This window comes from Peromyscus maniculatus, chromosome 11 (genome assembly GCF_049852395.1).
Source record: "Peromyscus maniculatus bairdii isolate BWxNUB_F1_BW_parent chromosome 11, HU_Pman_BW_mat_3.1, whole genome shotgun sequence".
Lineage (NCBI taxonomy): Eukaryota > Metazoa > Chordata > Mammalia > Rodentia > Cricetidae > Peromyscus > Peromyscus maniculatus.
The window spans coordinates 73,298,007-73,325,201 of record NC_134862.1 but is presented as its reverse complement, the minus strand read 5'-3'; the positions used below and the strand labels follow the sequence as shown (position 1 = coordinate 73,325,201).

The 27,195-nt window shown below is 42.5% G+C and overlaps 1 protein-coding gene across 2 annotated transcripts; it reads right to left on the bottom strand.

Moving 5' to 3' along the window:
* Positions 1–10,678: 10,678 nt before the first annotated feature.
* On the bottom strand, positions 10,679–26,916 carry Slc19a2 (solute carrier family 19 member 2). 2 transcript variants are annotated; one of them, XM_042258466.2, is made up of 6 exons: positions 26,511–26,916; positions 18,530–19,018; positions 17,036–17,258; positions 15,784–15,976; positions 15,287–15,428; positions 10,679–12,698 (listed from the first exon to the last, which is right to left on the bottom strand). In XM_042258466.2, exons 1-6 carry the CDS (start codon positions 26,712–26,714, stop codon positions 12,570–12,572), a joined length of 1,380 nt encoding a protein of 459 aa, XP_042114400.2. In that variant the 5' UTR covers positions 26,715–26,916; the 3' UTR covers positions 10,679–12,569. The 2 variants fall into 2 exon arrangements, with proteins under 2 accessions (XP_042114400.2, XP_042114399.2); XM_042258465.2 differs by having other exon boundaries at positions 18,416–19,018; positions 26,511–26,915.
* Between the last annotated feature and the right edge of the window lie 279 nt (positions 26,917–27,195).

Here is a 27,195-nt window from a genome sequence, read left to right as displayed (position 1 = left end):
TAAGCCTCTCACAGGCCTTTGACTTTCTTTCATCATTTCAGATATCTGAACTCCCTGGCCAGGGCTAAGAATCGGATATTTGAAAGGAAGTGAAAGAAACCAGAGGGGATATCTAAGTGGGTTTAATTTTCGGTATTTTACACCTGTGTGTTCTACCTCCACTGCTCATTCATTTGGAGCAGTGGTTCTCAGCCTTCCGAACGCTTCGACCCTTTAACAGTTTCTCATGTTGTGGTGACCCTCTGACCATAAAATTATTTTCGTTGCTGCCTCATAAATGTAATTTTAGTACTGTTAGGAATTATGATGTAAATATTTGTGTTTTCCGATGGTCTTAGGAGACCCCTGGGGGTTGTGACCCATAGGTTGAAAACAACTGATTTAGAGGCTGTAAGGGCTTCATAGCTGTAAAACTGTATAGTTTGAAACTAATTATTAAAATTGAGGTATTTTGTAGATTAAAATATTTGATAATGTACTGACTTTTTTTGCTTAAAAAAAAAAGATTTAGTTATTCATGTATATGAGTTCTCTGTCTTCATGAATACAAGAAAGAATCTGATCCCATTACAGATGGTTGTGAGCCACCATGTGGTTGCTGGGAATTGAACTTAGAGCCACTGGAAGAGCAGTCAGGTGCTCTTAACCACTGAGCCATCCCTCCAGTCCCCTGACACTGTTTTTTCAACTTAAGTATTTATTGCCTTCAACTGAGGGATTTCTTGCGGTCGTGGGGACAGAAAACAAGGGACATAATAATAAATAATAACAAAAATACAAAATAATAAACAACTACGTTAATAAACTTTTTCATTGCTAACAAATACGTTATAGAAACAATTTCCTGGGAGGGAAGTTTGACCTTGCTTGGTGGCTCCCGTCCAAGGGCTAGCTAGCTCCAGGGCTTTAGTGAGGCGGAGTGTTCCAGCAGAAGGGTTTGTTAGAGAAAAACTCCTCACCTGTGGTAGCCAGAAAGCAGAGAGCGAGCGCCCCTGTGTTAGATGGTTCCTTCCTTCCTTTCACCCACTCTTCCATCTAGAAAACTAGCTTGCTGCAGCTGTCCACATGCAGGGCAGGCTTTTCCTTGCCAGGAAACACCCTCACAGAGGTTCCCAGGGCCATGCTCTCCGAATTTCCTATGCATGTCTCAATCCAATCTAGTTGACAATGTTAACCATCACATATGCTGAATAAATTAAATGATATGATATGGTACATCAGAAATATTTCATATCTAAATATAGGTATATAATGAAACTGACCTAATTATTAAACAAACACAAATATTCTTTTTAGATTTATCCTTGTGAGTCACACCAGAGGCCGGAGGACTTAAGTTTGCCTCTGACCCACAGCACAGCACAAATTCACTTCTAGCTCAAATGCCAGCAATACATTCCTTAAAACAAATGCACTAAGGAAAAAGGTATTTGCAGTCTAATTACTTCCACGTGGTAGTAGATTTGTTCAGCACTTTTGACTGCAGGCCCTGGCCCCGTAGGGCAGAAGATTAAAGGGATTTCTTAGTGGGAGGTTCCAGCTTGCTTATATATGATTAGGAGTCCTGTGACCAACCCTTGACTGTGGAAGATTTAATAAGAATAAATCACCATAGCTAAGAGACTAAAACTATTTACTTCAGTTTATCCTTTGAGAAAGTGACAAACATTGTATGTTTTTCACTATTGACAAGGAAACCCTCTGTTTATAAGTTGAGTTTTATCATCTAATGAATAATTTCTCTTTCAAAATAAGTATCCATATGGTTGAACGTGTTATTTACTAAACTAGTCTGTATGTTTAGCATGTTTAGCTTTTTTTCCATGTGCAAATTTATAGAAGTTTGTTTACATTTCAGACAAGAATATCTAACAAGAAGAGCAAACTAATAATAAATTAGAAGATGAAGAAGCTAGGTTACCAAGGTTTATGAACACTGTTGTGTGGTGATGAGATGGACACTGTCTGCTCATTAGCATCTCGAGAGTAGAGGCTGACACACCCTGGAAGCCAGTGGTCTACCTTTGGTTCAGTTATGGTAAAAAAATATCCTTGTAAGTTCGTAGTCTGTCTATTCATATTCCCCTATATTCTTTAATGTTGACATCACCTAACGAAGATGACATTTTAATTTATTGACAATTATGGCCTACCATAAAATGTTCATGTGCTTAAAACATGCTCCTGAAATCAGAGGCTGCTTGAAACAACATTTTTGTTTCAGTGAGTTGCTAACACAGATAAGGCAGTTCTGGAATGCTGACACTAAGAGGTTGTTTTCTGAGTTTCACATTCAACAATCAGCTGGGGGTATGGAAGGTCAGTACATGGTTCTTGGGACCAGGAAGATAAAATCATTTTTAAAGTGATTTTTCAGTTTTCTTTTTTACTAAGAGAAACAAATGATTTAAGGAGGACTTTCAATAGTGTGTGTGTGTGTGTGTGTGTGTGTGTGTGTGTGTGTGTGTGTGTGTGTGTGTTGTGTTGCTGGAGATCACAGCCAGGGCTTCAAATGCACGAGGTGAGGGCTCCACCACTATCATACACACCCCCAAATCCTTTAATAACATTTATTTTGAGACAAGATCTCTCTCTATACCTATGGTTGGCCTGGAACTCATAGAGAGATGCTTGCCTCTCCCCGCTGGTCACTAAAATGAAAGATGCATGCCACCCAGCAACTTTTTTTCCTCTTTCTTTTTCTGTAACAAAGGCATGAGCAGACCCCTTCAGGTGGTTTCGTACAGTGACATTAGATTATTTTTTAAAGTGTGAAAATACTGTCATGTTTTCCTGAGAATATTAATTTTGAAAGACTGTGTTTCCAAATGATGTGTTAGAAATTGGCTTTGAGTCCTCTAGCCAATGTTTTTCTACCTTCTTTGGACATCCAAAATCGGTAGTGGCTACACACATTTTCTATGGATTGTCAAATTTATCAAACTCGTTATAAAACTTAGATATGATAAGGCCTTTGGCTGACATTTGCTGAAAATGGGCATATCTTTTCTTTGGTATCCAAATGTAAAGAATAAGTGTTCCAAGATTATGGAAGGCCACACTGAAAAACCCCTGACAACAACCAGAATGTGATTAAATATGTGAGTCAGGACTGTAATCTCTGCATATGGGAGGCTAAGGCAGGAAGAACAGGAGTTTCAGGTTAGCCTGGGCTACAGAGTAAGACTCTATCTCAAAATAACACCACCACCACCACAAATTAGGCCATACCCCTCCAAGCTTTTCAGTGTTATTAGCATAAAAGGCAAACCCCCACCTCACTTCCAAGATGGTGAGGTATCAGAGGCCTTCTCACACCACATCTCATCCTTTCATTGCGTACCAACCGCCCTAACCACCCCTCTGTTCCCTGATTATAACAACCTACTTTCTGCCCATCTTTGATCTTTCCTCTGCCTGGAATGCTCTTCCTTGACTATCTCCTCCGAGGAAAACTTCCCATCATTCAGATGAGAGTGGACATCCGTGTCTTGTTCCTGCTCTTAGGGCACAGAGCCCAATTTCTCACCATTGAGTTTGGTGTTAGACTTGGGCCTATCGTAGACGCTCTTCTTCGAGCTAAGGAAGATGCTTTCCTCTTCTGGTCATAAAGACTTTGTAATCTAAGTAGGTGTTGGAATCGTTCTCCTTTAGAATATGGATGTGATGAATTTATTTATCTAAGAGCTGGCTTGTCTGGTAAAGGGCTTGCTGTGGGGGCCTGAGAACCAGCATTCAGACCCCCAGCACTCACAATACAATGCAGGTGTAGTGCACATGCCTGTAACCCCAGCCTTGGGTGGGTGGATACAAGAGGATCCTGGGCCTCACAATCCATCCAGCTTAGCTCAATCAGTAAACTCCAGGTTCAACAAGTGAAGTGTATAAACATGAATACCTCCAAAGGTATCCATTTTGAAACTTTTATAGCTATATTTCTGCTTCTATTAGGGAAAAGAAGTCTTTAAAACAGCTACCTTTAGGCCGGGCGGTAGTGGCGCACGCCTTTAATCCCAGCACTCGGGAGGCAGAGTCAGGTGGATCTCTGTGAGTTGGAGGTCAGCCTGGTCTACAGAGAGAGAGATCCAGCTCTGCAGAGAGGGGCAGGCCTCGTGAGTCCCTCCCCATTTCATTGTGGAATGCATAACAGAGTAGGGAACCCAGTATGTTCTGAAAAAAATAGAAGGGCGTTATGATGGCTGTCCCTCCTTTTCTCTTCTCCGGCGAGGGCAGAGGAAATGCAGGGCAGAACAAATCAGTCCTTTTCCAGACTCTACCCCATTTCCTAGTTGTCGCTAAACAACTCCCAGGCAACAAGTAGGAACTAGGAACTTCATCCAAGCTGATGCATTAAGATGACGTGGAAAGGTAGCAGGCAAAAATGTGATAGGATTTCTTAACAGGGTGGGGGAATGAAAGAAAAGAGGATTCGGGAATGACTTAAGACTTTTAGCTTTTGTAAATGACGGGATGGAACAGCCGTTCACTGAAAGCCAGAAGCAGAATCAGTAAATGGAAATCAGAAGTTTGCCTTTTGGCTCTGTGCTGATTATGTAGGCCATCAAATAAAGATGGAACTAGGCATTTGGCTCTTCTGGAATTCAGAGATGCAAAGACTACAGAAGGAAAATGTCAGGAGAGATCAGTGTATGGGTAGTCCAGTTACGGGAGGATAACACTTGCAGGTGTGGTGGGAGGGGGGAGGGGAGGTGAGAAGAAAAGAGGCCAACAAAGCCCAGCTTTTCCAACGTGGAGGTGTGAGGAAAAGAAGAAAGGACCCGTAAGGAGCTTCAGGAAGCCAGTAGAAATGCAAAGGGAGAGCCAGCAGTTAAGAGCAGGATGTGCCTCGGGAAGGGGTGCTCTGAAATTCAAAAGCTGCAAAACTGAAACTAAGTGAAGGGGCGCTGTCAATTATACTTCCTTTAAGAACTTCATGTATGTACTCATTCATTCATTCGCTGATTCATTCATGTGGGGTGAGTGTAGCTCAGAGGATAACTTGTGGGTGTTGGTTCTCTCCTTCTACCACATGGGTGCCTGGCATCAAACTCGGATCATCAGGCTTGGCAGCAAGCTGGCTGGTTGGCTCTGCCGGCTCCTCTTCTGATAGGGTGTTAATACCAGAATGTATATGGAACTCAAAAAAGTAAACACCTCTCCCAGAAAAAAACAAATAATCTTGTCCACAATCCGACAGTTCTCCAAAGAAAAAGTACAAATGGCCAATAAAGATACAAAAACAAACCAAAAGCCGACGAACCAAAAAACCCCAACAGGTTTAACACTCCTAATTACCAAGAAAATGCAAACCAAAAGTATACCGAAATTCTGTCTTACCCCAGGAAGGTTTGGCCGTCATCCAGGAAGAAACACAACACATGTGACTGTGTGGGGAGAGTGGAGAAATCCTGACACACTGTTAGTGAGAAGGCAAATTAGTGCAACCACTGTGGGAATCGGTGCAGAGTTCCTAATAGCAAAACCCAGCAAACAGAACTATCAAATGGTCCAGCTACACCATTCTAGGCATGTGTAACCAATCGGACCTAAGTCAGCGCACTCTAAAGATATCTGTGCACACGTCTTTGTCGTCACACTTCTATTTACAGCTAACATATGGAATCAGCCTCATGTCTATCAATAGACCAGTGGCAAAAAAAAAAAAAAAAAGGTGGCATCTCTTCACAAGGAAGTTTTATTCAGGTAGAAAGAGGAACAAAATTACATTATTTGCAGGAAAATGGGCGGAACTGGAGGTCATCCTATTAGTAGAATGAGACGGACTCAGGAAGATAAATTTAACACGTATTTTCCCTCCTATGTGGAATTTAGACTTAAGTAAAAGAAAAAAAAAAAACCCATGAAAGTAGAAGGGGGCTGTTAGGGGGAAGGAAGGGGACCAGTGATTGTGGTGGTGGCGGGGGAGGAAGATACGAAAAGATCATGGGAGGTGAATGTGATGAAGTACATCATGAAAACGTTTCAATGTGCTGTATGAAACTGTCATAAGGAAACCCGTTGTTTTGTATAATCTATGTATGCTAATACAGAGATTTATTTATAGGTTTACTTTGAAAAGGAAAGCTACTCAGGTCAACTATACCAGGAATCCAGACCACTGTTCTGGAGTAGCCTTAGTGGAACAGTGAGATATGCAAATAGGATGAGAGTCAGTATCATTATACAGTGCTTTCCTGGTGCCTGCATAAGGGAGAATGGAGACATCATTTTAAATCCTAAAGAACTTAAAAGAAAATAAAATCATTTCAGCGTAGAGTACTATGAAAACAGAAATACTAACAATTACAAATTTCTGAGCACTCAGTTATTGTTGAATGGTTATTCTTGAATATAGTCTCTGCTTTTAATTTTTGTTTTTGGACTAAACATGGAGTTAATGTGAAACAGATATGAAAGAGGGTCGAAATTTTGGAAAGAAACACTGTGAGACGGCAGAATCGGCAGACTGATTACTCTTTAGCAATAAATACATTCTCTATGCAAGGAGCAAACTTGTTTATTAAAGGTGTTTGAATTAGTGGAGGGGTTTTGTTCCCATTACAACGTTTGGATGTTTCTGAAATAATTAGACATTCACAATCTGATTAATCAGAAACACCCAGTAGCAAGCCAGTATTTCTGCAATAGAGCACTGAATGGGTTTTTATAAGCTGCTGGACTTTCGTACAATCTTTCTTGGTCTAAAATGTAAACTCAGGATCCTCCAGCCCGTCCTGGCGGAGTGAGAGGACAATCTACCCCCCATTTCTGTTGTTTCTTCTGTGTTTTGACACAGCAAGGAGCTTCCAGACAAGGAAGAGGCCCCAGCTTGTAACCTTGGAAACGCTGGCCCCAAGTTCACCTCTCCCCTAGGTTTTCATCTCACCCTCGACATTTCTTATTTTCCCTTCTCTCCCCGACGCTTTCTCCAGCTCTTTTGGGCACTAACAGTAGACATTTAAAAGACCCTAAAGTCCCTCCCTGCATATAAGCATCCCTGAGAAAATGTTTTGGTCATCATCTCACAAGCTCCAAAAGAAAAGGGCCTCTGTCTGCAGTGCTGAAGAATCCTGTTGAAGGCGTTTTGAATTACCGTGTAGAAGTGGGCTTCCTCCACGCTCCTATCTCTAGAATGCATGCTGCCTCTCACTAACCTTTTTCAGCCTGCTGTGTTTGATGTTCCCTTCTCCTGTGGAACCAACTCCCACGTTCTTGAAACAGTTTCAAACCCCCAGCTGATGTTTTCCAGTCTCGGGATCTCTTTTGCCTGTTCTCATTCCAAAACAAAGCTGTTTATCCCTGGTTTAATGGTTGACTTTTCCCCATTAGCCTGCCTACCTTTTTGGACATGGTCTCACTCTGTACCCCTGAACTCTGTAAACCAGCTGGCCATGAACTTGCAGCCACCTTTGTGCCTCTGCCTCCCAAATGGTGGGGTTGTAGGCATGCACCACCACGCTCACCAACACAGCCATATCTCTTTTTGAAGGCATGACTTGGGATAAGCAAGGCTTACACCTCAGGCAATGAGCTTGAAAGGCAGAGAAAATACCTGTATGGGGGAAGCTGAGGATCCAAAACCTAATCAGGAGTTAACTGTTGGAGCTGGACGATCTTTTGCTGGTTGCTTGAACGATTTCTCATTGTGAACACGGCCTCCTGATCATCTAAGCACTAGACACAGCCAAGATGTCACTATCAGGTTTCTTGGTTCAGGTGCTGGATCTGTGAATGCTAATCTACATCTCATAGTCCATTCATGTCAGCACTCCAAGAATATCTGAAGTTAGTTCTCAGAGTGGGGATCATTCTGGAAGGAATATTGACAGTGGACTCACAAACTTTGGTATTTCAAAGAGGGACAGAGAAGGTGCAAACTCATTAAACAAGTGAGCAAACTCAAATATTTGAGCAGAGGGATGAGTTTTTATTTATTTTTAGTTATGATTCCCCTTGTGATTTTTAGTGGGTAAGAATATGGTTTGGAAATGTCTGTTGTCATCCCCCACATCCCCGACTGACTTATTTTAAAGGGAGAGAATTTGGTAAGAAATGATGTCATAGGGTGGGTCCCATGTATGGGTTCATACTATGAAAGTTTAAAATGCTAGAGGTGTATAACCAACATTCCCCAAAGATTTCTTTCACTCACATTCAAGGTGGGTTTTGGAGAAGTTTCAAAACACTCAATTTGACTCATTCCTGGAGCTTTTATTAACAGACCCCAGCTGTCCTGTCTCCCCTGCCTGAGCTGTCTGGCTGGAGTAGATAGTCAGAACCCCCACAGTGGAGGAGGGAGCCACAAATAGTCTAGAGCGAGAGAGAGGCTATGAGCCACTCATGAGTAGGCCCAGGATAGTCCTGAGTCCACTGTGCATGTATCAGGTATGTTCCGGTCTCCAGCTGCTGGCCTCGGCTGCGGGGATTTGACAATGAGATTCACTTTGGGGGTTGGTGTAACTTTGTCTCACTTCACCCCCACGACCTGGACCCCAGTGCTACTGACTTCTCTGCCAGCTGCCCATTTCCTCTTCTGGATGTGTTGAAATCCTCAGTGTATCCCCTGACATTTGCTCTTCCCCAGCCTGGCATCGCCCCGTCTATGGAACTGTTTCCTAGCCAGGTCTACCTTCCTCCACCCTAGTCCCTACTGCATATTCCATAATGGGATGGAAAGGAAATGACTATCACCTTAAGAGGATATGAGAGGGCATCAGAACTGCCTTAGCTTCTCTACTTTAGGACATGTAATTTAGGGGAAAATATTTCAATTTCCTAAGCCACTTTTAAATATGAACACACATTGTAGACTGTTAATTTACCAATCTCCAATCACTCCCCTTTCCTATTTCTACTGCTGTAAATCAAGAAGGGCCCTCCTCACCTACCTGGGACCAATTACAATGGCTATTCAACCAGCAATCTCAGTAGCTACTCAAAAATTAACCTAATTCACTGCTGTCAGATCACATCACTTAGAGATGAACCTCCTCATTACTTACCATTCCCATCTCCAGAAAACCTGATCAAATGACTCTAATGATGGGAGCCGCAAACCCTTCGCGTCCAGAGAACAAATGGGGGTTTCTGATTCTTAGAGGTTTCAAGGGAGTAAGCAAGCTTCCCACCACATGATCTAGCCTGGCCTAGCATACCGGCCAGAGGGCACAGAGGCAGGTGTTAGGCAGGACCATAAATTTATCTTGCAGCCTCAAGAGGGAGGGGCTTACAAGATCACAGCACAGAGTACTTTCTTATCAATTCTCTGTCAGAACATGGGGATTGGGAGGGCTAGCAATCAAGCTGCAAGAAATGTGTACTCATTTTTGGCAAGAGAGACATCTGTAGTGGCTGTGATCTAATAGTAAGAACCATGGCTTTTTTTCTTTGTATTCCAGGAAGTAATGAAAAATAGGAATTAGCGATAAGCAGGAGGAGGAACATGGATCATTTGTAATGACTTTCATTTTGACTGAAACAGTCAGTTTGAGAGTAGTTTTGAAGTTGATAGCTACAAACTAATTGTGAATGGAAACAAGGGCCATGGAGCCCATTTCTCAACCACATACTCAGTGCCTGTGACAGAGCTGTTTTCAAATGTGCTTTCCCATTTCTTCCTAACAGTCCGATGAGGTTTCGTCTTGTTTGCAACTCAGGAAGCAGAAGCTCTGTAGAGTGCAAACCAAATACTTAAAACCCACCTGACAGCGTTACTGAAGAAAATGGACGAATCAGTAATGTTCACCTCTGAGGATAATGAGCTAAAGAAATGGAAGACATTATCTATAAGGATGTCATGAGTAAAAGAAATAGATATCATCTAGCTTTACCATTCAAACACAACACTTTGAAGTGTCCAGTATACCCAACACTGTCATTTTAATCTTAACATTTTATGAAGACATCCTTCTTAAAAGAATGTTGGGCATTTAGCCAATTATTGTATCGTCAGGTGGCTGAGTCTATCAAATACCATTTGTATAATTCAACATTCATGTAGTACCAGGATATTTGTTGTGCAACAAATGACAAAAATAAGACACAGTCCTTGCTCAAAGGCTTATAAATATGAAAGCCAGCTAAGATACATGGGAAGAAAGCCCAGTGGCAGAAACTATTACCTGAAATCTTTGCATGAAAGATGCCCTGGTCCTTTGGCGATAATGAAAGGCCCTACCAAGCAGGCTCTAGAAGGAAACTCTTCCTTTGGATGCTGCACAATGAGACTGGCTTGGTGATGAGATTAATTTGGTCTTGCAGTTGGTGTAACAAAGGTGCCTCTCTGGGTATCAGAATACTCTGGGGTGGAACCAAGAGGCCATGGAGTTTCAAAACAAGATTTCCAGTCTTGGCTTTGATTTCCTTAATTTCAAATTCTGAGCTGCTAGCAAAGGGACTGGAGACTGTTTCAGTTTCTGAAGAGGAGAATGCTTTAAAGAGCTACGAGAGATGTAGAGAAGCCAGCGTCGCAGTCGGTGCTGCAACAGATGCCCGGGGAAGAGTGGAAAGGGTCACACAGCTGTGGAAGAGTTAACGGGGCGACCGAGGGTTACCTGGGAAAGTGAGATGGCCGAACTTTCAATGAGTGTTGTCCTAGGAAAGCCTTTAGGAGATTTATAGATGTAAAGCTCCTTTCAAAAAATGAACTCAAAATAATTTTGAGTAAAAAGGGAAAACATACTGTAAAATATTTATTTAATAAAAATAGTTTTATAATCTATACAGAATTGAATAAAAAGTACAACAAATTATTTTCACTTCTTCATAAAAGTGCACAGTACAACCAGCACATCGGGTTCAGCATTCTACAAATATGGCCACATAGCAAGATGTGAACATATTCTTGATTTAGACAGGTAAGAAGGGTCAGATTGGGTGCCACAAATTGTAGATTAAATTCCAAGGAAATGTTGCTTTGGTAATGTGAACAATTTGATTGTACCACAATACATGATATTTAAAGACAAAGAATAAAATTTTCTCAAACACAGTACTTTGTGTTTCTGGGCAATCAACTTCCTATGGAGCTAAAAGGAAAGGTGTGCGGAGGGTGAACAAAATGTAAAACTGGAGTCCTTAGTCCTCCCTCTCCTCCTTAGCGTTCTTTTCCTCTCCCCAGCTGTAAAGGAAGGCGCACGGAATGACCTATTATTACCTTTATTTCTTCTATGTCAGTTCTGTGGTACTGTCTTCTTAGTGCTAGTGCTTGAGCAAGGGTCTTCCAAACACTGGTCAAGCTCTCTACTATGGAACATTATCCCGGCCCAGGTGTTGCAGTCTTAATATTAATAACACTGTTTAGCTATTCTGTTCTTAGACAGTCAACACTAGTTAAAAGCACCTACCTAGAGTCTCTGCACAATAAGGCAACAAAGTTGGCTTTGAAATAGTCTTCAGGTCTCACAAATAATAGCACATAGAACATCATTCTTCAAGTAACGAGGAAACGGAACAAATTTTAAGTATCTCTCAAGATGATCTAACCTTAGGAATAAAGGCAGGTTTAAGGTCCAGAATGCAGGGATCAAGTCTACCCTAGTTCCAGCTCCAATACAATAATTAAAAAGAGGCTCAGTTAATGAAAAAGGCCTTAGAATAATTCCATTCTTACTGACATTTTCATCTTGGATACGAAAGCCAAGATAACATGAAAGGCATAGGGGAATGAAGTTGTTTCAAAGGAAAAGAGTTACTTTTATTTTGGAAATAAAAGGGTGTGCAAATATAAAATGGGCTGCCTGTATCTCTACCCTGTAAATGACTTTTTCACTTGGAATTACGAGTCCTTCATACTGAAGTATTAAAGACAAGCAAACCTACCATGAGTTCTGTGGTTAGCTAGCTCTCCCCATTTAGATTAGCAGCAGGCTTTAAAATTTGCCTTTTCTAATGAAATGAGCTTCTCTGGGAAGCATATGAATAATGCAGAAATGTACTTCTAAAGAAAGTTTCCAAAAATACATAATGGTCAAAATGGGAACCAAGAACATTCATACAATGAATTTAAAAAATAAACTTAGAAATGACACTCCTTAGAAGACAGAACATTAGTCCGGAGCAAATATTGCCAGTGAGGAACCGTTCCATCTGCAGAAACACACGCCCACGAGTAACACTGAAAGGAGAATGACGTTGGATGGGGCAAGTGCTGGCGGAATGCACATCTGACTTATATCATCCTGTGGTCTCTGAAGGCCCGACCCCACCACATGACTCAAATATCACACTCACACGCTAACCAAGGAAACAGCAGACATCCCACTTGATCACTCTTGATTACTTGGTTTCCAAAATCAAATTCTTCTTTTTTTTTTTTTTCTTGTCTATTAGAAAAAGTCATTCTTAAATTGATGCTCATAAACAATCCATGAAAAAAGCTTCAGTTTTGGCTTCTCTCAACAGTATTATATTAACTCCAGGAATACAAGGTATTAATTGAGTAGCTGCTTTGAAGCCATGAAATACACATTCATAAATATTTATCTGAACCATAAAGAAAGAGTTTTGATCCATCCAGGCAGTTGCTGGGCAGAGTCCTGGCGTGGAAGCAGAAGCACTTGAGCAGCAGGTTAGGAAGTGGTTGCTTGAGGGCTGGGGTTGGGATCTTCCTTCTTTCTGCATTTCTTTATAACACCAAATGCACCGTTAGCCAGGAAAACCACGGAGATGGCTGCAAAGTAACTGGCGTAAATCAGGAACTACAAGAGAGGAGAGCAGTCATTCATAAAATTACCAATTAGAGATGAGTTGTTTCATTACATACATGTACATGTACTCTACACAGTTAAAGTATGTCTAGAGTTTCTCCATTCAACTTCAGAAACATCCCATGCTTACACATGTGCCAGATAATGAAGACCCGGAAGCAGTCTAGCAGGATAGCAGTGAAGTCTGAGTTTGAATCCTGACCTCATGTCTCTTTCTAGATGTAACCTACATGAAGGTATTTAACCTTGGGGCTGGAGAGAGGGCTCAAAATGAATAGCACTTGCTACTCAAACATGAGAAGTAGAGTTTGGATCCCAGCACCCATGCTGGTTGGCTCCCATAGGCTCCCATAGGCCTGTAACTCTATATACTTAATCTCAGAGTCTTGGCCTAATTTAAAAAGTGGAATTTTAAACGATTTTTACAAAGCTTGCTGGAAGAAGTGAACAAGGTCATGTACACAAAGGTCTGCTAGCACAATGCTAATGCCACAGACACGATTTCTGCTGTTGTTAGTGCTGTCATTGCTCTAAGGGAAGGGTTAGGGTTAGATCTGTATCCTCACAATAATAATGGGTGAGTATGCCTAAGAGATCAAGAACTTTTATTCCCCACCAGGAGAGGGCACTATAAGGCCAAGAATATTGCACTATAGAATTTTTTAGAAGACCCTTATTTGACTATTCTCTCTCTCTCTCTCTCTCTCTCTCTCTCTCTCTCTCTCTCTCTCTCTCTCTCTCTCTCTCTCTCTCTCTCTCTCTCTGTGTGTGTGTGTGTGTGTGTGTGAGAACATCTTCATTTTTTTTTCTTCTTAAAATAACTTATTAAATAGTTACAAACCAGGTTCAGGTACAAGAGTGTGGTCCTAAGTCTGAGCCAGTTTCAGTTTCATTAACACCTTTCCTATGAAAATATAGTCATATTTCTTTAAAATATTCTTTAAAATATGTCTATATTTTCATAGGAAAGGTGTTAATGACTCATGGCAGCCAGTTTCATACAGTCCACAAAATGGACTCTACTTACTTACTCTGCATAAGTAAGCCATTTTTCTGATAATGTGCTCTTAAATTTCCACACTAAATGTCACTCACATTTCTTTAACTATAATGGTCTGGTAATCTTCCTCACAAAATGGGCAGGATGAATCTCTGTTCTCTACCCAAGAATAGCTTTTAGGCTAAAACGCAGACTTAAATCCTCTCCACCACACTGTTCTTGACTGTTTAATCTTAGACAAATCCTTTAATACCTCCCAAAGTCATTTCCTTGATACCTAGTATTGACAACTCCCTAGTCTATAGGAGAACCGAGGAAGAGAAACACTCAGTACAAGTACTTACTAGTTTTATTTCTCTTGTAGATTGCTTAATGAAAACAAAATTCATTTTAACACTAACATGTTAAGTCTCGGTATCTAGGAAAATTCGTGTGTAAGTGTGAAGTATTAAGTAATAATGGGAATTCAGGAAAAAGGAAAAGAAACCACTTGGCTGGATGTGGAGACAGTTACTTCCTGATTCAGCTGCTTACTTTACTGAGTATGCCCACAAACTCTATCTACACTGTAAAATTATAATACATAAGGTCATTTACAGTGATTCTAGAATGGATGAAAACAGCCATTCTTTGAGTGTCTGCATAAATGTTTTCTCAATAGGTCACATGTTGAGAATCATAATACTTATCAACAGTAAGTCATTAACTTGGTATTTGGGTGAAGGTTACTTTATACAAAGGAGGAAGGGGTCTTAAAGAGCTCTGAGGTACCATGAAGCAGGACATCTCATATAGTACATCAGGTGTACAGATTAAGAATAAGGGGCCGGAGAGATGGCTTAGAAGTTAAGAGCACTGGCTGCTTTTCCAGAGAACCTGGGTCCACATGGTGGAACCCAATGATCTGTAACTCTAGCTCTAGGGGACCAAACATCCTCTTCTGGCTTCAAGGCACTAAGCATGCATGTGGTACATAGACATACATGTAGGCAAAACCCACACATAAAACAAAAAAATAAGCTGGGGCTCTAGTTCGGCAGAAGAGCATATGCCTAGCATGTTTGAGGCCCTGAGTTCCCTTACCAGAAAAACAGAGGAAAAGACAGAAAAGAATGACAATGAAGGAGGAGGTAAACAGGCTAAGCCTGGAAAGAATCAATATTATCTCAGCTAAAACAGTCCCTCCAGGCTAGTTAATTGCTCTAGGTCAGTGGTTCTCACCTTCCTAACGCTATGCGACCCTTTAACACAGTTCCCCATGTTGTGATGACCTCCAACCACAAAATTATTTTCATTGCTATGTTATAACTGTAATTTTGCTACTGTTATGAATCATAATGTAAATATCTGATATGCAGGATATCTGATACTTGACCCCTGTGAAAAGGTCATTTTTCCTCAAAGAGGTCTCGACCCACATGTTGAGAACCACTGCTCTAGGCCCTCATCAAAAAGATGATCGCAACAACCTCCACGGCAAAGAACACTTGCTTTGGATCTGCTCAGAGTGTTGTTGTCATAAAACACGCTCCACCCCCGTCCTTTCAGACCCTTTCTGGTGTCAATGAAGAGATCTCACCTGTGTGGTAATTTCTAAGCCAAGGCCCTTGGCATCCACCACAATTAGAGTGAGCAGAGTCTGCAATACCAGGGCAATGAAGGTGTTCACACCAAACACGAGGGCGTAACGCTCCATGCTGAGGTTTGCAGCAATCTGAAAACTGAGAAAGGAAAAACAATGCTAGAGTACAATGACCTCTTCCTCAGCTGTTACATGTTTTCACTTTAAATGTGAACACAGCCCCTTCTTTCCACTGCTAATGACCTCTCCAACAACGTGAAGTGTATTGTTACTGTATGATACAAACCTTATAAAAATCGCAGGATAAAAACACAAGAGAACAAACAAATTTTGCCAAAATACTCCTGAGGAAAAAATTTATAATAACTACAATATAGTGTGTGCTCCCATTTGCCTCTTTTAAATAGAAATTTTAATTTTTTTTGGTTTATAAAGAAATCTGAGTTTATCTTTCCATAGCTTTTCCTAATACTTCTCTGAGTGAAGATACATACGTTGCTATGGTGATGAGAACCATGTAGATGATTCTGAAGACAACGTAGGATGCATAGCACACCCAGATGTTCCCCACAGTGTCCATGATATACACTGCGGCAGCGATCAGGAGAGAACACAGGAATAACGTCATTTCTCCCCACGTTGACCAAGATATTTTTATATAGCCAACTGCAAACACAGCACTAGCACCTACAAAACAAAGAAAAAAGGAATCTAGTTACTGACGAAACACACTCTAGTTCAACACATTGAAAACGCAGTTATTTTATTACAATCTTTAAACTTGTAATTTACGGAGCTCAAGACTATGGAGTTCCTTGAAACTCAAGCAGAGAATTCTGAACTTGGTGGGACAGCACGGTGCCTCTGAGATGAGACTCAGTCAGGGTACGTGGCAATTAGATGGAAAAGGACGCAGACCCAGGGATGTCGCTAAGGAGACAACTGCTTGGCCTGATGCACAGGCTAGAGTCACAGAAAATCACTGCATCTGCTGTGGCACCATGGCTGGGTGAGTCTTGGTCCTTCAGACCAAGAAGCAATCTAGTGTATGTGAAACTGCTTCTCCTCCCTTTAGTGAAATGCTGCCGCCGCCGCCGCTGAAAGCTACACACAATACAGGAGTGCTGTCTGGGTGCCAGCCATAGTCAGCAGGTGCTTATAGCTGTTACGTAGACTCTTCCAACAACCTTATGAATCAGGGCAACAAATCAAAGAAGGACAACAGAATGTGTTCTCAAGGACACAGGCTCTGAAGCCACCATGCCCGAGTCCCAATCTTTACCTCACTATCTACCATTTATGTGATCTTAGGCAAATTATTAACATGTCCAAAATTTCCAATGTAAAATGACAACAATAACTGCAACCATCTTGGGAATTTTGGAATACAACAAATATACATGTTGTCTACAGAACAGTGTTCGGTACATATTGACACTCATCAGACATAAGCTACTGTCACAAACTATAGTATACTGTTCTCAAACTCTCAGTCAACATGGGTAGGTGGAACATGGACAAGCGAAGAAAACTATCTAGAAAATTAGTGCATTCCACTTCCCCCAACGTGTTTGTCAGTCATAGCCTACTACCACTTGACGACATCCAAGTTTTCTCTTAAATTAGAAAATCGGAGCTCAAAACAAACCCTTCCTTTGGGCTACTTCAAATTTGGGCAGCGTGAGTAAAGCTGATCATGGTTGGCTGGACTGCCTGCGGACTCTCCCACGCTTCCTCACCGCTTACCCAGCAAGGTTGAAACAGCCTCCACACCGCCATTGTAGATAACAGCACTCTGAGATGGCATCACCTTCTCCCACAATCCCTGGGTGTAGTTCACCACTTGAAAATAGCCGCAGGTGGAGAGGGCCCACCACACGGACCAGCAGAGCAGAGGGCGGGAAGAGTAACAGATCAAGAAGTCGTTCCACAGGACCTTCAGCACACGCAGCCGGTCTGCCTTGGGCTCCTACGCAGCAAATGGAAAGAGCTCAAACACCTCGGCAGGAACTGGGCAGGCAACCATGCAAACTCAGTTTTCTATCTCAAGGGTTTTTTTTTCCTTTGTGAAAACCAACTGCTTATTTCAAGTGAGATATATATATATATATATATATATATATATATATATATATATATATGAAAAGAACAACAATGTGTTGTCAAGGACATGAGCTTTGAAGATACTAGGAGTTTTGATCCTGACTTCACTGTTTGCAATGACATGACCTTAGGCAAATCATTCACTATCCGAAGTTTCCACTGTAGAATCAATCAATCAATCAATCAATCAATCAATCAATCAATCAATCTCTCTCTCCCTCCTTCCCTCCCTCACCTCCTTCCCTCCCTCACCTCCTTCTCTCTCTCTCTCTCTCTCTCTCTCTCTCTCTCTCTCTCTCTCTCTCTCTCACACACACACACACACACACACACACACACACACACACACACACCCCTTTCATATTAAGAATATAAACTGGGGAGTAAATTCATCTTTCTGGTTACAAAGAACACATAGGGTGGATTAAGTGATGGACCCCCTCTTCTAAGAAAGAGCATTATAATCATGTCTTGCGATTTTCTGTTATTCTCTTCCTATCATTCATTTACTGCCCTTCTGTAACAAAACAATAAGCATTATTTGAAAAAATAACATGTATCACTTCTAGCATAGAAAAGGAAAATAAGTTTTTATCTTTAAGTACTTTGAGTTTCAATTCAGAAGCTACAAAGTAGACACAAATCACCAACGGAATCATTTCAGATACTCATTAAATATATATATATATATATACATATATACATATATATATGTATATATGTATATATATATATATATATATATATATATATATTTCCCCCCTGAGTGGTTTCTTTATATATACCAAGCAGTAGGGATACAAAAATGGAGACACAGCCCCAAGACACCTCTGCCATGCTAAGTAATGCTAGGTCAGCCTGACTTTGAGAATCAGGCACTCTAGGGGAGAATACATTGGTGACCCCTTACACCAATCAGTTGCATCTTAATGAATGAATGAACCAATGAAATGGGCTTGCTTGTCTGTCACTGCCATTAGCCAAGGCCCAGAACGGCAACTGCAAATTTAAGGCTAAACTCACCGTTTCCTCCACAGGAGGTTCATCTAAATTTAGAGGGATTTTTGACTCAATGTCCTCCCATCCGGGAAGGTGGTTAGATGCTGGGGCATCAGTAACGATGCTACCATTCTGTACCTTGATGCCATTCACTCCGTGACAGGAGGCAGGAATGTGGTGAAAGAAGAGGCTCTTCTGTGGCATGGGCAGAAACCAGGCCACAGCGAAAGCAACAGAAACGCAGGTGAGGGAGATGACGTTCAGGCTGAACAGTGACCAGCCTGCCACTGAGACGAGGATTTGCCCCAGGACCGAGCCCACTGTGAAGCCCACCAAGGTGGCACTTCTACAGTAACTTGTGACTTTCTGGTACATGCCGAGGTCGACCACACTGTAGATGTAGGAGTAATAGGCAATTTCAGTGGCTGTGGCGATGCCATAGAAGAATTCCAAGAACTGAATGGCCAGCAGTCCTTGGGCATAGAGCAGCATGAACCATGTAACAATAAGGCTGAGTCCCTGAAGCAGGATGACAGGCTTGTAACGGAGGTAGTCTGTGGCAAGGAACACAGGGAATAGCAGCACCAGGTAAGAGTAGGTCCAGACTGGGTAAATTTCATTGAAGACCTGGTAAGGAGAGAATAGAAGCTCATGAGTGATCGAAAGACCCAACAAGTCACAAAAATTCCCTCGTACAAACCCACCTACCAACATTCCCTTAGCAACCCAAGAAACACCGGCTGCAGTAAGTTCAGATAACTATCTGAAGAGCCTTTCCTAGCCCCACCCATTATTCTGTCATAATAAAATCCTTTCCATCAGGAGTCTTACTATGCAGCCCAGGCTAGACTCAAATGCACTATGGAGATCAAACTAGTCTGAACTTTAGATCTTCCCAGCTGCTGAGGTGGTAGGCATTTTCTATCTCACTCATGCCCAGCTCCTTCAAAGGTTCTGAGAGGTGGACCCAGCATTCATCTGTATAATTTAATAGCCAGTATACTGTTTGGAAGACTCAAGGACCAATAAATGCTTTGAAAATGAGATCATTGTCAACTCTTATCTGTTAAATTTACTATTATTATTATTAGTTCTTTTGTAATTTTATACAAAGTATTTCCATATCTATTCCTCCTCTTCAATTCCTTTGAGACTAACCCCACCAACTTCATTATTTCCTCCTCTTCTATGACCCAGAGTCCAACTAGTACTGCTTATATGTACGTAGGTACGGAAATAGGGCCATCCACTGAAGCATGGGCAATGCATTATGGGCCACCCCTCTAACATCAGTGTGTAGTGAGGTTTCTCGAATTTTAAGTTTGCTCTTTCGGGGATAGAAGAAAATAGTACATCTGTCCTATGCCTTGGTGGAATAACTCTCCCTTGGTGGTAAAATTATAGGCAACATGTATCCTTCTTACTCATTTGTAACATGAAATAAAATGTAAGTTTTGGGTGTTTTATTTTTCTTTTCCTAAATCAAAAAAATAATTTATATAGTTGTACATATTTTGAGATACAGCGTTTCTTGGTACATGAATACACTATGCAATACCCAACTCAGGATATTCTTAGGTTAATTATCTTAAACATTTATCATTTCTTTATAGTAGGAACACAGAATCCTCACTTTAGCTATTTTGATTTATATGACATAAGGTTAACTGGAACTTATTGCTACTTTCTTTTTTATGCACAATTTTAAATTGGGATGCTATAAAAATAGTCTTTAAAATGTATTTTAAATGAGAAAGACTGCACCTGGAATTTTAGTTTCGTTACCTGTATAAACAAGAGCTGTTCTTCAACTCTGGATGGGTAAGTGCTAATAAACTTGCTATCAGCTGAACAGAAATCAAAAACTGTATTTGGGCTGGGGAGACGGTTCAGCTGGTAAAGTGTACTTGTCATGCAAGCATGGAGACCCGAGTTCTGATCCCCAATGCCCAGGTAAAAAGCTGGGCACAGAGGCACCTGCCTGGAATCTTAGCACTGGTGAGGAAGAGACAGGAGAGGCCCTGGGGCTTGCTGGCCAGTTAGCTGACATAGCCAAATTGGTGAGCTATGAGTTCAGTGAGAGAATCTGTCTCAAAAAAAGGTGAGACTGACTGGGGAAGACATCCTATGTTTACTTCAGGCTAAATGTACCACCTCTCATTCCTGAAAACATAAACACACACCACACACAAATTTAAAAAAACGTATTTAATATACACACCTACATTCGGCAGCACAGTATTCTGTAGAGTGTTGGTTATTTTCCCTCATGAATGAATCGCTGAAAGGGAACCGTGACTCACTGCTATGCCTGGCATTACAACAAAATGTCATTGCTAGCTCAGGAAAAGGTCAAAATCGAAATCCAGAATATAACACATTAAATGAGGACTGTTCTAATAGGATCGTAAAATTGAAAAGGCAAGCTTACTAACTGTAAATAGGGGGCAGTGGATAGGTTAAGTTTCTCAGTTCCCCTCAGAATTCATCTTTGTCACCAGCACAAGAGGATAAAACCTGCACTATTGGACTGTCTGTGCGAGGATTAAATGAAGGATTACATAATCAATTATTTACTCGACTTTTTCACAGGTCTGAAAACTAGAAGACGAGTGAGTTGAAAATAGGCTATTGGACTATATGAACTAGAACCAGTTAGGCATGAACCTCATTCTCCAGATAACAATAATTCCTGAAAATGTCCTTTTATAAGGAGCTCACCACCTAGCAATGTCCTAAAGGCTTATGTCACCCAGCTTTTGGTGCTTCTGTTTTGTCGTTGCTGCTTTGGGTTCTTGGAGTCAGGATGCTAGCTACGCAGTTGTCATGACTGATCTGGAACTTGCTATGCAGACCAGAGTGGCCCAGAAATTTGCCTAATCATAATTAAGAACTGTAGAAGGGATTCTTTGTCAAAGTGTGCAAATTCTAACAAATGAGAAACAAAGTGTCTTTGTCTCCCTTATCAAGGCAACCTTGAGAGAAAGCTGTGAGGTGAGGCAAGAAGCCTTCCCTACAGATATTTTCACTTGTGTTCCAGTAAACAACTCCCAGCTCCCCCTTGCCCCTGTACTTCCAGATACTGCTCTCCTTTGCGTCTTCTAAAGTTTGCCAGTCTCCTGTGTGACTCAGCATGTTTCTGCGCCTTCATAGGTCCCTAACATGTCCTTCCCTACCAAGAAGCTATTGGCCAACAATCCTTAAACTGCGGTCTAGGTGCACAATGAGTTATTACTGGACCATACAGAAGAAGGAAACCCTGTCACCTGTAGCAACATGGGTGGAATCAGATGATATATTTTAGGTTAAATCGTCCAGACACAGAAAGACAAATGCTGCACGTTCACGCTCATCCATGAAAGCCCAAACAAGCCAATATAAATAGAGAACGGTGATTACCTCCGGCTGTAGTTGAAGATAGATGGAGTGCGGATAGGTGACAGGTCAGAGCTCAGTTGGGACAGTCATTCCATCATGCTCTGGAATGACTGTAGTCAACAACAACTGATTACAGAGTTTATGAGTAACTGGAAAGGCTCCAAGAATAAGGAAATGGTGGAGAGGTGAATGCTAGTTGTTCTGATCCCCGTATCCTGTATGCATGTGTTGAATTAATACACGAATACATACAATTACTAAGCTAATAAAAAGTTTTACAATTTTTCTCTACTGCTTCCTTCGGCACGGCACCCACCTTCTTTTGTTCCCAAGTTTTGCTCAACTGTTCACTCTAGTAATACTGCTTATGTTTAGACATGTAACTTTCAGCAGTAGCTGTCCTTAAGTGATTAACTGCCAAAGTTTCATTGTATAAGTCCTATCCTTTATCAATTTAAAGGGTGTGGTGGCGCACGCCTGTAGACTGAGGCAAGAGGACCACTAACTGGTTTGAAGCCAGTTTGGTAACATAGTAAGACCTTGTTTCAAAATAAATAACACTTATGAGGTTAACACTACACTAACACAAACCCACAATTTAGATAATTGAAGATGAGGGAAAGTAATACTACCAGCCTTGTGATATCAACTAAATATGGTAAGGGATGGGGCGGGTGGAACATGGAGACAAGATGGGTTCTCTTTAACTCCCTCTAATTAAGAGACCTGTTTTTCTCCTACAAGGAACATCAAACAAGAAAAAAAAAAATACTCCTCTCCCATTATCAACACCAGAGCAGCACATCTCTGAGAGTATCCCACATACAATGCTGTGAACTTTGCCTCAATTATTTCCAGTTAATTCAAACAATCCTAAGAAGTAAATGCTTTATCATTGCTATTTTACAAAACGGAAAGTTGGTGTTAGAGAATGTTGAATTATACAAAGTTACCACAGTCAGGATTAGCAGAGAGAAGATCTAAACCAGATATCCCCAATCCACCCCACCAAAACATCTACTTTCTTCAATTAGAAAACTGGTATTGATTCAGAATGTCCTAAATTTACTTCTAATACCTGCAGGAGTTTTATCATCTCTGGGGATGTACCATGACAGGGATTTCTCAAGAGATCAAGACCACATAATCTCCAGGACTGGGTCTCAAAGGACATTCTTTTTAAACATTTCTGGTAGAGAAGTCCTAACACCAGAAAACATTCCTATAATAGATATGTTGGCTGTTGAAGGGCAACATCTCACAGATAAAAATATATAAATTACATACCCTTATTAATTGTCCATAACTAACTTCTCATCTCAGGTGAAATCTGCCATGTGATCAAAAGGAATTAATTTGCTCTATTCAAAGTGTCTTTCACAACTTTGGGCAGAACTTGTGTGTCTTCATTTTCTTCTGAGATATATGTCACAGTTAAGTAAATTATTCAGTTCTAGACTTAAGAAAATAGTGTCAATAGTTCTGTTGTCCTACTTAATGAACACATATTTATATAACACTACTTAATCTCTGTAGAGGTGACAAAAAAGAATAAAATGAACCTTCAGCTTTGAGAGCTCTGAACCAAATAAGAAGCATGTGTATACACATATTTAAAGATGGAAACTGAAAACATAGTGGGCCCAGAAAGGTAAAGAAGACACTAAAAGAAAACACACACACACACACACACACACACACACACACACACACACACACACACACACACACACAGATTATTGTAAGCAGAGACCATGCATTTGAGAATTGGACCATGCGTGAGTTGGTGAATATGCTAGATTCAGGATTGGTAAATGAATGAAGCCTGGGTGTACTAAAGGGGCAAAGGAATCTACCAGGTTCCCTCAGAGTACCAAGCAGAGTGTGTGGAATGATTTTAAAAGTCAAAGAAAAGCAGTACACATCAAAACCATGTGCTGCCAAGAAGAGATAAAATCACCGTTGGGTACGGTGGGAAATGCTTGTAATCTCAGCCACCTAGTAGGCTGAGACATGAGGATAACAAGTGTAGGAATACTCTGGGCAACTTAATAAGAACATCCCTACAAAATGGTCAATGGGACTAGAGAGATGGCTCAGTGGTTAGAGAACCTGCTGCTCGTCCAGAGGACTGGAGCTCGTTTCCCAGCACCTCTGTTAGTTGGCTCGCATCCTCCTGTAACTCCAGCTACAGGGGATCCAGCATCCTTCCTCTGGCCTCCACAGGCTCCTACACACATCACAAACACTCACACAGACATGCATGCAAATACAAAATTGAAAAAAAAAGCCTGGAAATACTGCTCAGTATTGTGCTTGCACAGCACGCAGAAGGAGCCCTGGATTCAGCCCCTCGCACCAGAAAATAAATAAACAGCTTTATTAATGTTTGGTTTTTCACGACTGGGATATAGTCCAACTATAACCTGCATCAGCTTTTAAAGTGGTAACTTTATAAAAATTAATACTCTTTCTAAAATTCTATAAAAAAAATCTTTAAAATGCAAATGGAGCGAGGAAATTCTGCCCTTGGGTCTTAGGTAATCTTAGCACTATTTACGATGATCCAGGTTGGCACGTCTGAAGTCTTCACGGGGAAAATACACACTTCAGTACAAATGCCACTGACTACAACCTGGGGTTTACTTTGACTAAAAATCATAAATGCCCATTGCTGAGAGCAAGCACTCATTCCTGAAGGACAGCAGTGGTTCTAGTGCAGCTGCTAGGTTTCTGTTGTGAATGTAGGAGTCTCCTGGGGAATGAAGGGCAGCACCGGCATAACCAACAGAATCCGCCATCATTCCCATACCCCCCGCGCACCAGGCCACGAGATTCCTGTTCAAATCCCCTTGCCTCCGCTAATTTGCACCGAGAAGCATCCTTGTGTTGTTACACAATAGACAAGTATTTACTGGGCCCAGCCCCATATACCCTCCTAAGCACACGTAAGGCCTTCTGCTAAGGCAGAGCATGTGACTGACAGCACACGGCAGCTCTCAGTCCGGGGCCCGTGACAAAAGAGATCAGCTTTCAAAGATCAAAACCAAGAGCGTGCTTCTCCTCACATGCTTCTGTCAGTGCACACTGTACATACAGATCAGCTCACACGCAGAGTCACGTCTGCCGCGGGGTCTACACCTCAGGTTCAGTGGTTGCTCTGGGTCTCCAGCATCACACTTTCTTCTAACTATGTGGTAATGTTCTTCTTGGAAAATCACTCTGATCAGAAGCCTTTGTCTTTTCCTTTTTCTGGTACCAAATGCATACGGATAATGAGTAACTGTGAAGTGACCCATACGACCAGGAAACACAGTTAACACTGGGGTAGAAGTCTGCTGCACTTGCTAACTATCAAAGAATCTGGGAATCAACACGGACTCTCAATTCTTTCCCAGCTGACCTTGAATAAAGGCACACTGCAGCAACACACCGGAGTAATTCTAGCCTGCCAGTCTGAAGTGACTCTTGAAGTGCCACCTCTTGCTCTGACCTGTCATGCGGAGTATTGGGTTAGCTGCTCCTCAAAAGAGATGATGACTGGCAATACCAGGAAGGTTTAAATGGGGGTAATATTTTACAGCAACTCAGGCAGGGAAGCAGGGTGGTAAGGAAGGAAAGAGGTGTAGGGAAAAGGGGACAATTACCCAGTGTCCACTTGGCTGACAGGAGCTCAAAGACACCAGCCCCCAGCTTTCACCCTCTTTTGTACTCGAGGAAAAGAGTATGGGGTAGAACAGTTCCATTTCTTTCTCAGTCTATATATTCTTCTGCCAAAACCAAGGGCTGGGATAATGTGTCTTAGTAGGAAGAGTTAGGCACATTTGTAAAGTCCACTACCCACTTCTGAGGTGCTATGTTTACAAGTCCTTGAGTAAATGAATGTGCAGGAGTTCTTGATCATGGACCATGGGTACTCAAGGCCACAAAACCTTCACATGCAGGTAAGTAACAAAAGCTGTAGGTGAAGCAACAATTTCACAAGACAAGAAAAACTCAGTGCCAATTATGTGATACCATCTGTTTTCATCCCAGAGATGGACTTCAGAGCAGGCAGGGTATCTTTGAACACAATCTCGCCTAATAAAACAAGCCCAATTCCGATGGCGTACTACTGTCCTGTCCTGTCCTTATGGGATAAAGTATATCTATCTGTTAAAGGTAAACAAAGTCAAGGAAAGGAAAACGGAAACCTTTTCACAAAAGCAGCGCCACCTTATACACACGCACACACTTGTGTATATATATATGTGTGTGTACATATATATGTGTATATATATACACACTGCGTGTATGTGTCCAATAGATACACACTTGTGTGTATGTAAACATACATTTGTATACACACATATACATGGGTTATGTATGTATATAATCTATCCAAAGTAGAGCTTACTGTTTTTTGTTTTTAATGCATTCACTGCCCCCTGTCCCCGGCAGCTCCTGCAGGACGTGTCCGGGCAGAGCTGGATTATGCCACCATCCAGCCCTATTCACATAGGGCCTGGCACAAACGTGCACGCGCGGGCTGCGGCCCCTTTTGCTCAGTCCCGCACGGAATGTCAGCGCTAGAAACTCAAGAGTAAGGCAACGCAGAGCACGAAGTGCTTTTCCAAGCGAGCAGAAAAGAGATCAGCTATCTGCGCAGCCTGCTCGGGGGCTCCGCCGCAGGCCCTCCGCAAACACGCTTCCCGCTCGGCCTCCCAGCTCGCCCGCCCGCCCGCCCTCCCGCCGCGCCTACCTCTCTCTGGGTCAGGTTCTTGTCCGGCCCCAGCAGGTAGGGCGTGAGGAAGGGCTCGGACGGCCGAAGGTTAGCGAAGAAGCCGTAGGCGCAGAGCAGCGCGGTGGGCAGGAACCAGCACTCGCGAGGGATGCGGGCCGTCCGCAGAAGCATAGTGGCCGCCGCCGCCGCCGCGCGTCGGGACACCCGGGCCGGCACATCCATCCTGGGCTCCAGGGGCTGGTGGACGCCGAGCCGATCCCCTCCTTCCTCTCGGCCAACTGGAGCTCGCTCCAGCCGCGGCCCCGCGCGGGGACCTGGAACCGCGCGCGACACCGCCCCGCGCCAGGGTCAGGCTGCTGCGAGCCCCGGCCGCCTGCAGCCGCCTCCCTCCCGCCGCTCGCCCTTTCCCAGGTCTGCTCCGCGCCAGGCCCCACCGGCCGCCTAGCCCGCCGCAGGGCGCGCACGAGCCACGCCCTCTGGAACCGCCCCCCTCGCCACAGCCAATCACGGCCCACGTCTCTGCTTCCCCCGGTGGTCAGTGGCTCCCCGGGCGGTGTGCCAGCCCTCTGACGTGAGGGTCTCTCCGACGCCCGACAGGTCGGGATCGCGTCTGGATACGGTGGCGGGATCCCACGTGCCAGCTCCCCATACACCCCCGAGTCGGCTCCGTCACCTGGCGTTTGCCGATCACGCGTCCGGAACG

What these genes read in the sequence shown, in the direction of transcription:
- Slc19a2 (XM_042258465.2), bottom strand. Translation starts at nt 26,714, where the DNA reads ATGGATGTGCCGGCCCGGGTGTCCCGACGCGCGGCGGCGGCGGCGGCC. An exon ending in AGAACCTGACCCAGAGAGAG is followed by an intron (nt 19,019 to 26,510) that starts GTAGGCGCGGCG and finishes TCTCCTTACCAG; the next exon opens with GTCTTCAATGAAATTTACCC. An exon ending in GCTTAGAAATTACCACACAG is followed by an intron (nt 12,699 to 15,286) that starts GTGAGATCTCTT and finishes CCTCTCTTGTAG; the next exon opens with TTCCTGATTTACGCCAGTTA.